Source organism: Leishmania panamensis (assembly GCF_000755165.1).
Source record: "Leishmania panamensis strain MHOM/PA/94/PSC-1 chromosome 20 sequence".
NCBI lineage: Eukaryota > Euglenozoa > Kinetoplastea > Trypanosomatida > Trypanosomatidae > Leishmania > Leishmania panamensis.
In genome coordinates, this window is record NC_025866.1 from 1,176,067 (window position 1) to 1,193,632 (window position 17,566).

A 17,566-nucleotide genomic window follows, 5' to 3' on the forward strand; every position below is an offset into this window, starting at 1 on the left:
GAGTCGGTGTGGTGTACTGATCAAAGCTCTTTAATGTTTTTCTTTTCATTCTTTTTACTTTCACTGGAAAATGAAGAGGACAGAGAAGAAAAGTTCAGCGGTGCGGATGCACCGGCGTACTGCGGGTGCTTGCTTGGTCTGCTGCTGTGACGCCGCTGAAATCAGCGGTGTCAGCGACCAGTCAACACATGCAGAAAACACACAGCTCTAATCGTTTGCTAGTTAGCCACGATGTCCAACTGTCCTCGTTTCTATCGAGTTGTCTTGGGTAGCGAACCCAGCTCGGGATAAGAGCGCCAGCGGAGGGTTCAGCCATTCTTCTAGTATCGGCTTACCGGCGACCTGCAGCTGAACAACCTGGAGGAAAAAAGCAGTTCCGTAGTCGAAGTGTGAAGTTCAAGATCGCTTCTGCCTCTTGCGCCACTCCTTTGCGGACTCCTTTCCATTCCCGCGTCTGCAGCGCGTTGGTCTGCGTTGCTCCTCTACGCTCGGCTTCGTTCTCCCCAACGTTACATTTTGATGTCACCCATTCCCACTCCATACTTCTCTGTTCCACAACTCTCCGCTACGGTTGCTCACTGCTTGTCATCTTCAGCATTCCAAGTATCTCTCATCCTCATCAGCCATGTCTCACTGCAAGTTCGAGCACCCCCGCCACGGCCATCTCGGCTTCCTTCCACGCAAGCGCTCGCGCCAGATCCGCGGCCGCGCGCGCGCGTTCCCGAAGGACGACGCGACGCAGAAGCCCCACCTCACGAGCTTCATGGTGTTCAAGGCCGGTATGACGCACATTGTGCGTGATGTTGACCGCCCTGGATCGAAGGTGAACAAGAAGGAGGTGGTGGAGCCGGTGACGATCCTGGAGGCGCCGCCGATGGTGGTGGTCGGCATTGTGGGCTACCGCCAGACCCCGGTGGGCCTGAAGACGATGGGCACCGTGTGGGCGCACCACACGAGCGTGGAGTTCCGCCGCCGCTACTACAAGAACTGGAAGCAGTCTGCGCAGCTTGCCTTCTCTCGCCAGAAGCAGTTCGCGAACACGAAGGAGGGCAAGATCGCCGAGGCGCGCATGCTGCACGCGTTCGCGAGGAAGGCGTCCGTCATCCGCGTGATTGCGCACACGCAGCTGCGTAAGCTGCGCAACCACCGTGTGGGCGTGAAGAAGGCGCACGTGCAGGAGATTCAGATCAACGGCGGCAACGTTGCGGCGAAGATCGCGCTGGCCAAGTCCCTGCTGGAGAAGGAGGTGCGCGTGGACTCCGTGTTCCAGCAGTCGGAGGCATGTGATGTGTGCTCCGTGACGAAGGGCCACGGTACGGAGGGTGTGGTGAAGCGCTGGGGCGTTGCCTGCCTGCCGCGCAAGACGCACCGCGGTCTGCGCAAAGTTGCGTGCATCGGCGCGTGGCACCCTGCCCGCGTCATGTACACCGTTGCGCGTGCCGGTCAGCACGGTTACCACCACCGCACGCAGCTGAACAAGAAGATCTACCAGATCGGCCGCACTGTTGCTGTGGAGCCAAACCAGGCGACGACGACGTACGATCTGACGGCCAAGACGATCACGCCCATGGGCGGCTTTGTCGGCTATGGAACGGTGCGCAACGATTACGTGATGCTGAAGGGCTCCGTGTCTGGCCCGCGCCGTCGTGTGATGACGTTGCGCCGCCCGATGGCGCCGCAGACGTCGCGCCAGCTGAAGGAGAAGATTGTGCTGAAGTTCATCGACACAAGCTCGAAGATCGGCCACGGTCGCTTCCAGACGAAGAAGGAGAAGAACCAGTGGTTCGGCCCGCTCAAGAAGGACCGTATCCGCCGCGAGGAGCGCCTGCGCAAGGAGCGCGCCGCCCGTGCCGTGGAGCGCAAGGCCAAGGCCGCGAAGAAGTAAGTGTGCCAACACACGCTCGCCTCGGCGTGTCTGCTTCTCTGCACAACCCTTTCCTTTCGTTCGCGTGAGCGACACGCTCTGTCGTTAGTCGCGGCTGCACGTGACCTTTACTTCTTAGCGAGGAGTGCAGGCATGCAGGATTATTTGTGGACTGTTTTTTATGTCTTTCTGAACTGATTTCGTTTATTTCCACTGAAAAATGATGATTTTTAAGATACCTTCGATGGTCATTACCGTGTTCAGAGGGATGTTACTTGCAACCAGCAACAGCAAATTCTCATGGAGTGTTGTGGGTTTTTTGCCTCCTGTGTTGCGCGTGTGATGCCCCAATCTGTATGTGTCGCTGTGGACTTTCTAATATCTTCACTTCCTCGTGGTTCTCAGCTGCGTGAAGGAGTTGATGCATCTCCAGGAGCTTCAGTAGCTTACCAGTGGCGTGGCCTCTGTGTCGCGTTTTGCAGGAATAAGGCGGTGACACAGTCGCTGTTTCGTCGATGCCCTTTCGCTCCCTCTCTCTCTGCATTTGCTTCTGTTCCTCTGAACTACCCTTCTACTGTGTTTTTTATTTTACGCTTCACACGCAGACGTGATTACCGTCAATCAAACCCTCAGTTGAAATTGCCGAGAAGCATTTTGATTGCTTCTATTTCTCTCTCTCTGACGAACCGATAAACTGTTTGCGCAGCACAGTTGTCTCGCAGCGGTGTTTACGAAAAAGAAGACACTTTCCCTTCCTGAGAACACATGCATTGCATTTAGTCATCGTAGTCGCATACACGCCCACACGCGTACACGTTATCCCGCAAGTGGGTACATCGCTGGATTTCTTTTCTGTTTTTTTTTTTTTAGGGCTCCTGTTCCACGTATGCCACCAGAGCTGCCATTACACGCACCATACCTTTCTGTGTCTCTCTTCTTGGCGTATATAAATACAGATATATCTATATAGAGAAGAATACTCCCTCAAAGACCTCCTCACTGCCATTCCCATTGTTGTTGTGCGTGCAGTGCGGATCTTTTAATTTGTTTTTTCTTCTTTTTCGTTCGGCGGACAGGTGTGCATCTTCCCTTGAGCGTATCTGGATTCAGTTGCCCGCAGTGCTTACTGATTTCTTCTGACGTTGTCGCTCAGAGGAATCTGTACAAGCGTCTATCGTACCGACGACAATCATTCGACCTTAGCTAGTCCTTCGTTTCCTCTTCTCTGAGCCTTTTCTCGGGCAATCTCTGCACTTACACGCGACGTTCCCGAGGCACGTGGGTGTTCTATTCTCCCCATTCCTGGCGGATATTTCGGCGCCTTGACCACGCTTCGGGTAGCGCGTTTGTGTCTTATTTGTCTCCCTCCCCTATCCTCTCTTCTCGTTTGCTCTCGTTGTTCAAGCACAGAAGCTCTATACACGTCCACGTACATACGCCCGACGAGCGAGTTTCTTCCGTGGCTTGTGCGTTCTGTTTTTCGTTCTCGTGTTGCGGTGTTTCTGGATTTGGCGTTGTTGTTGCTGTTCTCTTTAGCATTTTTTCTCTGCTCTCTTTCTTTGTGTGTGCGCTGTTTTCGTCCTCTACATTAATTCCGAGCTCTTCATTCTTCGGCTGTTGTGCGTTTTGCTCGTGAGCGATTGTTTTGCTGGTCCGCGTTGTTATCGCACCAGGTTTCTCTGTAGGATCAGCAACAGGCGTGTACCTCCCACTCTTTTTTTGCTCTTCCCTCACTTGGCGTGGGTTTTACTGGCGGTCGCGCGAGGGTGAGAGAGTGAACCAGCGTTAAGCAGCAGCCCTAACCTTTCTTTACTCTTCTCTCCCCTCCGCCGTCCACTACTCTTCGCAATCTCTGGGCGAGTACATCTCCTAACTTGTCTTTTTGCTTCTCTTTTCCCTGCCACGTCGCAGCGGAGTTGACTTACGTTTCGCATTCCTTTTGTTGTTATTTCGCGTTCAAGGGCCCGTTGAAAGCGACAACACGATGAGCTCTTCGAAGAGTTCGGTGCTCGACCTCATCATGAGTTCGTGTCTCGGAGGTGATCGCCAACACTGCCAGGGGCAGCAGCGGGGGGAAGAGGAGCAGCAGTGGGACGTTACAGTTTCTTTTTCGTGTGGCGGATGGTTTCAGATGTACTTCTTTGGCGTCGCTTACGCCCTCATCGACTCTGGCGTGCTGCGGCGCTGGTACTCTGAGGGTAAACGCGTGCGCTTCACTGGTGTGAGTGCTGGTGCCTTGGCAGCTACATGCCTTGCCTCTGGGCAGTACGACATACTATCAGTGAAGAAGTTTTCGTTGGCTGCCGCCGAAGACTATCGTAGCTCTATATTTCATTGGTTTCGTCTGGGGAAGTACCTGATGGCCGCCATCGACGACTTCGGCGCCAGCTTGCGCGCTATCGACACTGACCTGCGCATGCGTCAGGTACTGGCGAGCGGATCGCTTGAGATTGGCGTGACAGTGCTGCCCAAGCTCAGGTCGCATCTGATTAACAGTTTTTCTAGCTACGCCGCCATCCGCGAGACGCTTATTGCGTCCTGCTGCCTCGTGCCACTGGTCGGTCTGCCATTCAAGATGGAGAGCACCGGTGAGTGGTGCGCCGATGGCGGGATTAGCAACTTTACGCCCCGCATGGGCGAAGAGAACACCATCTCTGTTTCTGCCATGCACTTCCAGGATGCATCGGTGCGGCCCCGCGTGTTTGTGCCGTCATGGTGGGCGCTGCGTCCGCCAAACACGAGGAAGTACGACAATCTTTTCTGGATGGGTTACAACGATATGATCGACTATCTCGTCTCCGCGGGGCACCTTAGCGTGCAGAATGGTAACGACCTACTGAAGCGGGAGGTCGATTTCAGCGTACATGACTCCTACCTGGACGTTGCCTTCACCTTTTTCATGGAGCTCATGATGTTGATCTTCATCAGGCCCGTTGTCATCGTGTTTGTCTACGTGGAACTCGCCATCTCAATGGCGTGGTGGGTAGCCAAGGGCGTTCTAACATGGGATGGCATCTCGTTCCGTAATTTCTACGAGGGCTTCCGTAGCACCATCTCACTCCGCACGTTGGGGCGGCTCATCTTCGGAACTAGAATTTCGAGCAACGAGGAGCGACTCTCTCGGCAAAGTCGAGTGTTTCGCGTGTTCAAGCCGGTGGCGCTAGGCGGCAATGAAAAGACTGGCCGTGAGTGCTGGAGTCCTAGCGGAGCGGTGCTGCTCGACCGCGTGCCCATGCTCTCACCCAAGGCGCAGCGCGCTGCTCATCTTCCTCGCAAGTAAATGAAAGGCGGGAGAGCAGGAACACACAAAAACGCCCCCCCCCACACACGCAAACACTTGGTAGGAGGTGTTCCTCTTACCAGCTCCCTTTTTTCAATTTACTATCGGCTGCTTTCTATATGATGAGACTCTCCATAGGGAAGTTAGGCGTAGGAAATGGTGATTTCATTTTGCTTGAGGCATCCCCTCGGCGGGAAAACTTTGCGTGCAAAACGGGAACACAAAGGAGCATGAGATCCACCCTTTTCCAGTTCCGCACTCCATGGGCAGGATGAGTGCGCGGAAGCGAAACAGAGAAGACGTCCATGCGTGCCCACGAGCAGCGCAGAAGCTGCGTGGTGCGTTTTAGGAAAGAGTTGAAGAGCGCGCTGGTGAAAGAAATAGCAGTACTTTCGCGCTGACTAGAAGGTAGGGAATAATGACCGACCTTCTAATCAATCTTTCTCTCTCTTTTGCATCTCCCCGAGCTGATCGTTTTCCCATTCTTCATACAGCTGCTGGTACGTGTGTTTTCCCTTCACCCGGCACCGAAGCGGAGCACATGAACCGGGGCGCACGTGCTGTCATCGATACTCCTGCGCTTTCTTACGCCTTAGTTATTTTTTTTTTTGCTTGAACTTGCCTGCAAGTCAAGAGCGACCACTTCTTTCAGTTTTTTGTTTTTGTTCTTCTTCCTATCGTTTTCTTTCAGTGACTTGCCACCTACTCCTCTCGGTGTGGCAGTCCAGCATGCCAGTAGGGTTCCTTGTCCGCTCTGTGGGGGGAAGCCAAGGAGCTCCCACCCCTGCACGCACTACACCGGCTCTCGTGGTGACGGGGTCAAGTGTCCCAGGCGCAGTCAAGCCAGTGCCATTCATCGCGACTGATGTCGGCAGTCAGGCCTTGGATGGCGCTGCGTCGGAGAGACCTGCGAGGCGGATGGGTGGGCGTAGTTGGAAGCAGAGGAGGTGTTCCGGTGGTGGAGTGGGCGCATTGCTGTGGCGCGTGTCTACGGCTGGTTCGCACAACACGGTGGACCTGTCACAGGCCCCGAGTGGTGGTGGTGGAGAGCGGTGCTTGTTTCATGCCAGAGAATGGACGTGCTGAAGAAAAAAAACATCCTCGCCTGCGACTCTCTTACCGTTCTACTTGCCTTTTTTGATGTAACGGATTACGATACTCGAGCACAAATATGGTTTGTGTGTGGCAGCTCTAGTCCCTCCTCTGTAGTTTTTTCTTTTCTACTTCTTTGCCCAGATGACGTATTGCCACCTTGGTGGTGGTGGTTAGTTTTTATTGGAGTGGTAGACAATCGAAAAAGACACGGTAACAGGCTGAATGAAAAGATCCCGTCCACCTTTTCCCTCTCTGTGAGCAAGCAATACCGCACACGGGAAACTGGCAACGAGACCACCGCACCATGCATGTGCGAAGGAGGAAGGAACATGTTGTAGCGCGGATGAGCAGAAGTGTAAGGTTTGCTTGTGTTTCTGTTTGTGGATATGTACACTGGTGCTGTGATTGCTGTATTGAGGTCACCTCACCTCAATTTGGTGTGTTGTTATTTGCCTTCTTCCTCCTCCCTCCTCCCTCCCCCCTCCCCTCATCTTCTCTTTTTGGAAATGTGTCTTCTTCCATTCACCACACTCCGCCTTTTCAGCGCTTTTTTTTTTCTCTCTGACTGCGTTCCTTTTTTTTTTCGCATCCTCTTATTTGTTAGTCTAACGTTGTTTGTCCGCCTTTCCCCTTTTATTGTATTGTATTTGCCCTTCCGCGTGACTTCTAAGACTTCTTTGCCGTTGGTGGACGTCTTCCTTCTTTTTTTTTTTGTTTATGGCGTCCGTCTTCTCCATACTGTCTCGCTCGCCTGCCTACAGCGCCATCTGTGGTTGCGTACATGAGCCCTCTCTCCCCTAGTTTTCTCTGTGTGTGCGTGTGTGTTTTGTTGTTTTTCGATTATATTGCTCGTAGCGCCACACGTTGGTGAGTACCTGCACCTCTCGCCTAATGGTAGGCAAACGTTTTCTCTATTATGATTAGCATTTATGATTTATTATCATTAGTTTCGAGGGAGGGCGATGCGATGCTTCTTCGCATGGTGGCTGTGCTCTTTCACGAAAGTCGTCGTCTTTTAGTTTCGTTCTTGCCTCTTTCTGCTTTCGCTTTCATTTTTTTCTCTTTGCCTCACTCATTTGCCGTTCTCTCTTCCCCAGCTTGTGTTGACGTCTGTGTGATTCACCCCGAAGTTTGTCCATACGCGGTGCCGTCAGCGTAGTTCTCTTCGTACCTTGACCGTGCCGATCCTGCTTGTGTTTGCAATTCTCCCCTCGCTCGGAATGGGGGTGGCAGTGGGAGCGTATATCTGTGTTTTTATATGCCCCAGCCTTTCCTGGACTTCTTTTCCTGTTAGACTGCGGTATGCCGCATGTGAGGTGAGGCTTGAGGGAGGAGGGCTCACGTACTTTGCTGTCATACACAAGTGTGAGCTCCTACGGTGTCTTTCCTCGATTGTCTCCTTCAAAAGCTGCCCTTGCTGCAGGAGAATAAACCGGTATAGCTGCGGTGCCGGATACCTGGAAGCGATTATCCCAAGGAGGAGGAAAAGGACTCGATGGCACTTCAATAAATATGTATAGACAAGGTACTGTGGGAGCCCTCCCCCTCCTCTTTTGCAAGCTGTCTTGCAAATTGCCCCCCCAGCTGAATGATGTCTGGGGGTAGGACTGCGTTTGATATAGCTGTCTAGCTCTCACTTTCTTCCCCCCCTTTCTCTCTGTTATCGTGTCCCCTTCACCTCTTCCACCTTTGCTCGTCACCACCTCTCTCCTCCTCTTTGGCGCTCGGCGCTGTTGTTGTTGCTGTTTTTTTTTTTTGCCTGCTTTATGGACCTCGATGATGTTTGTCGTGGTCGCCTTTTTAGATGTTATCGCTTTCATTCCCACCACTACCGCCACGACTCTTTCGTTTCAGGCCGACGTGTCGTGTTTGACCGGCTCGTGCTCCACATGCTAAATTCCCATCTCCATGGCTCTCGTTCTGCGCTTCTCGTCGTCTCTCTCTTTTGTGTGTGTGTGTGTGTGTGTGTGTGTGTGTGCTTTCCGTTCTCATGTAATTAAGTGGTGTCCCTGCCTTGTCTCTTTCCTCCCTCACTGCTGTCTTTCCCGCTTCTCATCCCTCTTTTGAGTACCGTGCTTGGGTCACCGTCTTCCTTCTGGCCCCTTTTTATTGCGTCTCGAACTTGTCCGATTCATTGATGTGCGTGCGTGCTGCCGATACGGCGGCGGTGTGTCCTTCGAGGCAAACACATTTTACTAGTCGCACAACGAGGATGCTCAAATTGAACAAGCAACAGCGAGAGAGAGAGAGAGACGCTGCTCTGAGGATTTCTGTGTTGCGGTGGTGCGTATTCTTCACCTTTTTTTTGTTTGTTTGCGCCTTCGTTACTCCTTTGGGGAGTTTCTGCTGTGCCCTCACCCGCACCACTCCTCTTATCTCTTCGTCCGTCACGTGCCAGATGCCGTTACCCTCGTTCGCGCTTCTTGTAGGGATTATTTACCGATCTCTTAGTCTTATTCTCTACGCGCCCGACGCCTCCCTCTTTGCTCTTTTTGTATCCTCTGCCTTTTTTTCCGCACCCTTCGATTCCTTCGCTTGGGATGAGATCTCGCTGTTGCGCCGTAAAAAAACGTTACAGAGCGAGAGCTTGTGGTGCTGTGTGACGGAGTTGACGAAACGAATTTGGTGAGGATGGGTGATAAGCTGAGACCCATGACGGCTGACAGGTGCATATGATCCTCAGTGAGAGGGGGGGGGACTGTCCTCTATACTGTATCCCACTCTTCAACCCCTCCTTGGAACCTTTTGTTAGTCTTTATTTTTCCAACATGTACTTCTTTAGTGGAAACGGGTTTTGCTCTCCATGCCTCTATCTCGCTGGATGAACGGTATGAGCAGCATGATTGCTCTGATTCCCTTCCCAACGCCCCACTTCTCGCATCTTTCCCACCTCCCTTTCCGTACTCTTTCTCCTGTATCACGCTCACGCCCTATTGTCGTGTATGTGCTATTATGCAACCATTTATCCACACAGGATCGAAACCATTATTTTGCATTATTGTTTGTTTGAGTCAACGCGAGCAGTAGTGTCAGTCATTACTTGCGTGCTCCTCCACGTATGCGAATGGCTTGCTCACAAGTGTGGGTAAAGCTTCCTGACTCACCTAGTTCGTACGTCTTGCACTCGGCATTACACGGTGTTCTCAAAGAGGGCCCCTAGAGTAGATTGTTCACAGTGTTGCATTCTTGGTTTCAGCGCCCTTGCGTTGTACACTAACCACGTACGTACACGGTGGCATTTCACACAGGGTCAAACCGAAAACAGAGCACATAAACCCTGCGCATTCTCAGCGTACTTCTGATTGCTTAGGCCGTTATGGAGACCCTTTTCAAGAGCCCGAGTGATCCTCCAGTATAAACGGTTTCTCTTTCTTGTCACTGCGCGCTGAGGCATGTGCACTGGTGAGGTCTACGCGTCTCTGCTGGTGTTAGTGTATTTGTGTGATCCTATGAAGTTTTTTTTTTTGGACGGGGATCGTTGTTTCTTTTCCTCAGTCTGTCTCTCTCTGCGGTGTCATCAGCAAAACCGCGCTTGGTCTCTGAGTGAAAAAAGAGCCGAGCTGTCGTTGCAGCTGTACACGTGTTGTTGTTGCTTAACTTGAAAAAAAAAGGTGAGGTGAATGTCCAGCGCGACTCAACCTCTCTGCCTTGCTCACCCCCCTCTCTCTCTAAACCGATTGTTATGCTCGCCGATGCATTTTTCATTGAGGCAAAGAACAACGATTGTCTGTACCGTCCCCGAATCTTTTTTTTTTGAGGTCGGTCTACTTTAGCCTAAACGGATTTGGCACGTGAGACTGATCGATTTTCTTGGTCAATTCAGCCGTACCTCTCGCATGATGTGTTCTGTATTGCACCCATTCCCGTTTGCTTTTCTGGTTCTTTAGAACTTGACACCTACTGACGATGAGAGGGAGGCCCAATCCCCGCACCAGGGGGGGGAGCGAGGCAGACCTGTTGTTGCCAGTGCAAAGCCACTTCTGGTGGTCAAAGAGTCAAGCGCCTATAACCTGGAGGAGTCAGAGCGATGTATCGCTGCGGATGCCGGTGATCAGATCGTGGACGGCGTCGCGTCCGAGAGACCTGCGACAGGGAACGCGTACATACGATCCATATGGCGGGCGAAGTGTTAGCATGATTCGGTTGTGTCTCACCTGATCCTCACTGCCCACTGGTGTGGGGTGTCTGGGCCACCCCGAGGGATGCACCAAGGGGCGGCTGGCAGAATGGGAGCGTTGCTCTATGGCGTGTCTGCGGCTGCTTCACGCGACGCGACGGGCCAGTAACAGACCCGGGGGAGGGGCAGTGTGGAAATGAACTCGTGCTTCCAAGCCAGGGAATGGCTGCGTTGAAATTACTGTGTGACTAGCCTCCGGTGGCGTTGCTCCTGCCTTATTCTGTGTCTTTCTTTGTACCCTGTGTGGCTGTAGGTGACTTTGTGTGTGTGTGTGTGTTGTGTTTCACATACGAGAACTCACCCATGGGCTTTTCCGTCGTACCATTTGCTGAAAATTGACAGGCAATAAAAAAGACCGTCGTAGCAAAGTTGCGATGCCGTGAAGGAAGGCGACCTGAAACCGCTGCAGTGGAGGTGAGCCAGGCCTCTAATATGGCGCGCCGCTGCTTCAGAGTCTACGTAATCGGCAGTGCTACCCCTCTCCATGGGGGTGGAATGCAGTAGCGATAATTGAAAGTTGCAGGTGTGCTTATTTGCACCTGTTAGCTCGCTGCTACCCTCCTATCACCACCCCCCTCTGATGCGCTTTTGATAAGTGTCTTTGGAGAAGGGTTGGTAATGTCTCCTGCGCGCTCATCAGTTACTCATGCATCTCGTCTCTCGCTGAATGCCATTCCTAACACGCTTGCTTATTGTTGAGTTGAACTGTGAGGTGCTCGAAGGATGGTGGCTCGCATCAGTTCAAGTCTATCCCCATCATACGTAGCTGCAACGTCCGTTACACCGCTAATGCTGTGCTTCACGCGCTGTGCGCTGATGCGGCGCTCTCAGAGGGCTCTAGAACAGAAGTTCAAGAGTCATTGTGGTAGCACTAACCCTGCCACCGACACGTCTGTCGCCGGTAAAGTGAAGGCTGAGTTGAAAAAAATGATCAAGATCCAGCTGGTACTCATCCCTATCTGCGTAGTCCTTATGGTCTGGATGTACCCCACCCCGACCGAGGAGGATGAGAGGCGAATGCGGCTGGAGTATGAACGGAATGCTGGCTGGAAGACGTAGTGCGAAGCTAAACAGCATTATTGGTGTCATTTGCTTTCCTGTTGGCTGGCAGTGCGTGACGTTTGTGACTTGATGTGGGCGCGTGCTTTTGCCGTGGTGTACTCTTTGCTGCCTTTTGTTTTTAACAAATAATAGAGTGAAGGTTGAAGTGCACAAGGAAAAGTAAAACGTCCAAGAGACTCCTCGTGCAGCATTGTGAAGGAATCAGCGCGTGTGGAGTTTGGAGAGCACTCGGCTTTCATCAGGTACAGTTGTTCGTGCCGCAAAACACACACACACAAAACAGAGAGTCAAGTGCATCGTCCGGGCGTTGCGTAAGTAGAAGAGTTTATGACTCCGTTCCTTCTCTGTCGTCATGGTCAGTGGGGACGCGGAATGACACATCTGCGACGGGACAGGGGGTTAAGGAGGAAGAGCGACACAAGAAAGAAAAACCTAAACGCACACCCCTCTTCTCCAACCCACGACTTCTTCTAAGATGAGCTCTCGCGTGCACGACTCACACGACCGCCTTCCACCCCCCCCTCCCTGCACAAGCGCGGCAGTTCCCCCTCTCTTAGTCGACGTTTACCGCTCCTCTTTTGACCTGAACGCTCGTGTAGGCCGCGTCCCATTCAGCGCCGAAGGGACACAGTCGAGAACGCAGCGCTTACAGACACAGAGGAAGTGAACGGTGAACAAGAAGCACGCGACAGCACCTCTACGCCCGGTGCAACGTGGACTCAACTTGCATTCACGTCGTGGCACGGATAGACTTTGCCAGTCATAAATACGTACTGAAAGTCGAGTGCGTGCAAGCAAAGCCCGGCACCATGTTTCAGAGGTCGTACACTTGGCTCTTCTTCAACAGGATCTTCAAGATCAGCAAACCCCCCGTGACAGGCTACGAGATCGCTGAACTGCCTAATGAAAAAGTGCTCCACGACTTCTTGCAGCACTATCGCACGAAAGGGGTAGTGGTCATTGTACACAGTGGCGCCCCGTATGCCGCCGCCTCCGCGGCCTCCTCCGCTGGGACGCGCTCGTCCCCGATAAGTGTGTCACTTGCGTCGTCTGGAATGCACAGCACAACAGCGACTGTGAAGCCAGCATCGACCGCAAAGCCCAAGACAAAGCTCCTTCATGACCCTCTTACTCGATCGTTCATCTCTTCCATCAATGCGATGAACCTAGGTAATCCAGAGGAGGTGAAGCTGGCCCTTGTTCCAGGACCGCAAGCGCCATGCTTTGTGGAGGAATACAACGTCATAACCTACCCGACCTCGCTTCTGTTTTTGAATGGGCAGTGCGTTCATCGCGTTGTGGGTGCGCGGACGCGTGAGCTATCGATTAAGTCCCTCTTTATGCTGCGTAATGGAGGACGGAACATCTTCTCACGCGAGTAGGACGACCGGATGTGCTGTGCGATGCATGTGAACGCTCCCTTGACGGGTGCTGATGGTGTCCCGCAACTCTCGCACAGTGTGGTGATGAGAAACATATCTGCATGGATTCTTTGGTATTGTCTAGCGGCTCTACAGTTTTGCTTTCTTGATACCGAAAGACGCACTGCTTCTTCGCCTTTCTTTCCCCATAGAAGGTGGTGCTGTAGGCCGTTGGTGCGGAGCAGTTTTGCTTGTCACAAAGACTTCCGTGTAACGGTAACGTCAATACACGTATATATAAAGAAAGGCTAAGACGATGGCGAGTCGCGCCTGTTCTCCATGCAGGTAGCTGTTGCCTGGGGAGAAAAAAGAGAAATGCAGATGAAGCAGCGACTGAGGATGTCTGTGTTGAGCGGCACCCCACGGCGCTCTCTGGACACGAGGAATGCAGTGGATCTTCTCTGCGCGAGAGTAGTGAACCGGCGGACACTCGCTGGTGTTCCTTTCCTTCCTCGCAACTACATGCATGAATCGCAGGTGGAAAAATTGTTCTTCCTCGATGCGACTGCACTTCTCACCGTTTTAGTTTCAGCTTCGCTCGACTCCTCGTGAGGTGTCGTATTTCACAACTCTACCCCGCTAGCTTTCCCTTCCCTGCTCTTTCCCCACACACCCACTTCGTTACAGAAGAGGTCTCTGCGAGTGGTGCCACTTCGCCCTGATCACCTCTCCCTTTGCCACCCCATATCACAGAGGCTTCACAGCCGTTAGCTGAACCCCTTTCCTTCTTCGCGAATGCGTCCCTACTTTCCAGAGTTGTGTGAGCTGAGGTGCTCGTCCGTCTTTCTTGTTTGATCCGTCGCGACCGGCATGCCACGGATGATAGTCGCGCGTACTTCTTCGGCAGTATACAGCGTCGACGGCATCTAGTTGAGCCACCGCCTGAGTGTTTCTCTTGTAGCAATAGACGGCGACGAGCCTGTCTCCGAAAGGGGCGGACTGCGTGTCGCTCGCGTTCCCACTGCCACGGAGACCAAAGCTTAAGCGCACATGTATCGACTGGGTTCTCTCGTCGTTCTCACAATGCCCAGGCAGGGTGGTGGATTGTTTGAGGGAGATGCGGCACTAAGTAGTGCACCTTGAGCGTCACTGTCTACAGTCGGCGTTCCGGAATCTTTGTTTTTCCAGATCCCGCCAGGGTTCTACCCTGTAACCTGAATCAGCTGCTTATGACCAGCTCAACGCCGTTGTCGGGGCTTTTGTTGTGATGTGAATCGCGGGACGTGTATATGGACTCAATGCCGAATCAAGGCACCCGTAGTTGAAGCGATGTTGCGCAGACCAGCACACTGCCGGACATATCTCGGTGAGTGGAGGCATGTTAGTCCCTCGACACCGACAGGGCCAATGTCGTTGGCATGCACTGCAGGGTGAGAGAAAGTCAGACTGGTGTCATGTTCTCTTCCCTGCTCTTCCACTTATACGCTCGAACGTCTTCAAACGCCAGCGAGGCGACACACTTCTTTGATCCGGACTGCGCATGATACGGCGTCAGTAAGACGACCCTCTTCCAACGCTACTATGGGAAGTAGTTCGGTCGAATTCTGTGCGAGTAAGCAGCCGGGCTGGCAAGCTCGAACCTTGTTTTCCTGTCGGCCGACCATCAGCGCAGTGACATGCACGTTCGTCTTTGCATCTCTCAACGATAACTACATGATGCCGACCTCTTGCTGAGGTCGTGAAGTTTGCGTTGTACCGACGATGCACCTTTGCTTTCACCCTCAAGGATCTGCGTGCGTGTTACCTCTGGTTCTACGAAAGCCTCTTGTTAATCATTCAATAGGGTGCTTCAGGGGGAGGAGCTCGATGTGGTCAATGAGGCTGCCGTATGCAAGACTGTGTGGATCTCTCTGAGACTGGGATAAGCGGGGGCAGTGGTGCGGGATGGGGAAAGCAAGATGCGACGTATCGCGACAGAGATGAGAGTGAAAGGTGTATTTGTGCGTATGTATGTGGGATACAGGCTGTGCAGTGAGCTCTCTCTCTGCCTGTGCGTTGCCCTGCTTACATTCTTATTACTATTGGGCAGCCGATCTTGCCTGGTGTCGCTTCACAAATGAGCAAGCGTCTGCCACTACTTTTTTGTTTTGGGGCATGCCCGTACGTATCATCGCTACTTGCGACAACAACTGATGTCTTCTTCCCTCTCTCATCTCTGAAGATACTAACCGCTACCAGGTCTCTTGAAATGTGTCCTTCTCTCCTTATGCTTTACTGCTCCATTCAATACCGCTTATTGCCGAGCTCAGCCCCTCCCCGCGCTTCTTTTTGTTTTTAATTATCTCTGCGCTGCTTACTGCTGTTTCTCCTTGGCCTCTGTCGCACCTCCTTTGCTCTGCATGGGTAACTGCTTCGTTTGCTCTAGAGGAGAATTGAAGTTTTGTATTGCGTTGCTGTTGTTGCGGCTGTCACACTGTCCTGCTGTGAGTGTGGCAGCTCAGCATGCCAGTAGGGTTCCTTGTCCGCTCTGTGGGGGGAAGCCAAGGAGCTCCCACCCCTGCGCGCACTACACCGGCTCTCGTGGTGACGGGGTCAAGTGTCCCAGGCGCAGTCAAGCCAGTGCCATTCATCGCGACTGATGTCGGCAGTCAGGCCTTGGATGGCGCTGCGTCGGAGAGACCTGCGAGGCGGATGGGTGGGCGTAGTTGGAAGCAGAGGAGGTGTTCCGGTGGTGGAGTGGGCGCATTGCTGTGGCGCGTGTCTACGGCTGGTTCGCACAACACGGTGGACCTGTCACAGGCCCCGAGTGGTGGTGGTGGAGAGCGGTGCTTGTTTCATGCCAGAGAATGGACGTGCTGAAGAAAAAAGGCTTCTGTGCTGAGCGATAAAGCAACGTGTCACTTCTCCTGCTTCACAATACGTGTATTTGTGCTGCTTTCACGAATTCAAGAGTAAACTCGCAACACCAGAGTCTACCTCTGGAGTCCAAAGGGCTTCTGAGTAACCCACCTTTTTTTGGAGGCTCTTCTATCCTACACTTCTCGCTGCACATGAGTCGTGTCATAGAGCTATGTCGTGCTGCACAGGAGGAAAAATGATGAGACGACAGCCAGAGGGACGAAGAGAGAATGGTCAGTGTCTTCTTCATTATGTATTGCTTTACGCTTCTTACACTTCATTCACTTGCACGCCGTTGCTAAGCTCGCACTCATCCCGACCCCCATCATTTCCCGCTTCTCTGCCGTCATCGAGTGCTCTCAGCTACGTCAAAGTGAAAGAAAGGGCCATACAGAAGCATCTCCGAAGGTGTATACACCTCTCCTCGTGGGGCGATAGCAAGAGGAGATCTCTCATCTGTTTTACTCTGCGCACTTCGGTTTCTGTTCTCTCTTCTAGAGCTCTCGTCTGCTCCTTATGGCTTCTTTGACTACTCAGAGGCGCGGGGTGGCTATTGCCTCTTACCGATGCGAAGATCGTGTCTTTCCCGTGCTCCCCACAGCACACCCCTTGTCGGTACGGCGGCGTGAGGTGCAGCGCTTCCTGAAGGGTGATGACATCCAGGGCCGCCGTGCCTGGAACCCCTCAACGAAGGACGAACTTCATCCTTTTCCACAGCCAGCTCTAACCCACACCACTACTTGCTACAACGGCGTCGACGTGGTTTCCACTCACTTCCCCGAGACGGTGAAAGGCACAGCCTTTCTCAGAATGCAGGAAACGGTGCTGCCGGCTGTGTGGACGCACAACCGTGACCGCGCCTGCGCCTCTGCGAAGCGCCACACGTATCGGTGTGAGGCGTTAATGCATCAGGAAGCCCCCCTTAGCTATCTTGCCACTGTCATCCGCGACGACAACAGCCCTAAAAGGAAGCGGCTTCGGGAGGGGTGGTGTGCGAGCAGGACCCTGGAGGGGTTTCACCGCAACCACCACATAGCTCCGGCCCCCGAGGACATGTCACATGCCGAGACCCACCGTGAGCTAAACAAGACGCTAACGGCGAGGCTTAGTGGGGGGTATGTAAGTCCGTACGACAGGGTGAAGCTGCTCAACTCGTCGCGCAAAATGCAGAGAGAGCTCAAGGAGAACGCGACTGCCGAGAGTCTCGTCGCCTTTTACGCTTCCCAGCCGGGTCCTGCGGTGTTCAAGATGAGCAACGCTGACGAGTGGTGGGACATGGACCCCGTAGCTGTGACGCGCGATATGACGGTGCGCGCAGAAGCGTCGAAGGCGAACCCGTACAGCACAATCTTCCGTAGCAGCGTCTCCGTGACCACCACGCGCAAGCCACAGCGTGTATAGCACGACCGGCGATGACTTCTTTGGTTCATGTACGGCACTCAAATGCCTTCTCGCACCTTTGCCTGACACAGCAATCGCGAGCACGGACGAACAAAGCTGACGGGCTGCTGGGCTTACCCATTGACGCACCTTTATATGTATATGTGGCTGTTTGTATATACGCGTCTATCTCCGCCTGTGTGGGCGTGTTTTTCCTTCCTTCTTTCTGGTATACATTACAAAGCACACGACGCACAAGGCACTACGGAATAAAATGACCCGGTAAGCGGTGGATCTTTTAAGCATTGTGTGGCAGCGTTCGAAACCTTTTCGCACCTTGTTCGTTGTGACTCTGTTGAGGAAGCCATTTCTGACGCTCTGTGGTTCCGATGCTGCGAACACGGTCGCTTGCACGCACATACCACGCGAACAACTGCGATGTTTCCACT

At 53.1% G+C, this 17,566-nt stretch overlaps 5 protein-coding genes across 5 annotated transcripts, besides 3 other annotated features; all 5 read left to right on the plus strand.

Annotated features, from left to right (window-relative positions):
• Positions 1–625: 625 nt before the first annotated feature.
• On the plus strand, positions 626–1,885 carry LPMP_202600 (ribosomal protein L3, putative; the record flags this gene model as incomplete). The annotated part of the gene is made up of 1 exon (XM_010700161.1): positions 626–1,885. One exon carries the CDS (start codon positions 626–628, stop codon positions 1,883–1,885), a length of 1,260 nt encoding a protein of 419 aa, XP_010698463.1.
• Positions 1,886–3,848: 1,963 nt separating this feature from the next.
• Positions 3,849–5,144, plus strand: LPMP_202610 (phospholipase A2-like protein, putative; the record flags this gene model as incomplete). Its single annotated transcript, XM_010700162.1, has 1 exon — positions 3,849–5,144. One exon carries the CDS (start codon positions 3,849–3,851, stop codon positions 5,142–5,144), a length of 1,296 nt encoding a protein of 431 aa, XP_010698464.1.
• Positions 5,145–5,871: 727 nt separating this feature from the next.
• Positions 5,872–6,240: a repeat region.
• Positions 6,241–10,154: 3,914 nt separating this feature from the next.
• Positions 10,155–10,593: a repeat region.
• A 612-nt stretch (positions 10,594–11,205) lies between these two features.
• Positions 11,206–11,475, plus strand: LPMP_202620 (hypothetical protein; the record flags this gene model as incomplete). Its single annotated transcript, XM_010700163.1, has 1 exon — positions 11,206–11,475. The coding sequence occupies one exon, from the start codon at positions 11,206–11,208 to the stop codon at positions 11,473–11,475; it is 270 nt and encodes an 89-aa protein (XP_010698465.1).
• Positions 11,476–12,287: 812 nt separating this feature from the next.
• Positions 12,288–12,860, plus strand: LPMP_202630 (hypothetical protein; the record flags this gene model as incomplete). The annotated part of the gene is made up of 1 exon (XM_010700164.1): positions 12,288–12,860. The coding sequence occupies one exon, from the start codon at positions 12,288–12,290 to the stop codon at positions 12,858–12,860; it is 573 nt and encodes a 190-aa protein (XP_010698466.1).
• A 2,470-nt stretch (positions 12,861–15,330) lies between these two features.
• Positions 15,331–15,706: a repeat region.
• A 547-nt stretch (positions 15,707–16,253) lies between these two features.
• Positions 16,254–17,138, plus strand: LPMP_202640 (hypothetical protein; the record flags this gene model as incomplete). Its single annotated transcript, XM_010700165.1, has 1 exon — positions 16,254–17,138. One exon carries the CDS (start codon positions 16,254–16,256, stop codon positions 17,136–17,138), a length of 885 nt encoding a protein of 294 aa, XP_010698467.1.
• Positions 17,139–17,566: the final 428 nt, after the last annotated feature.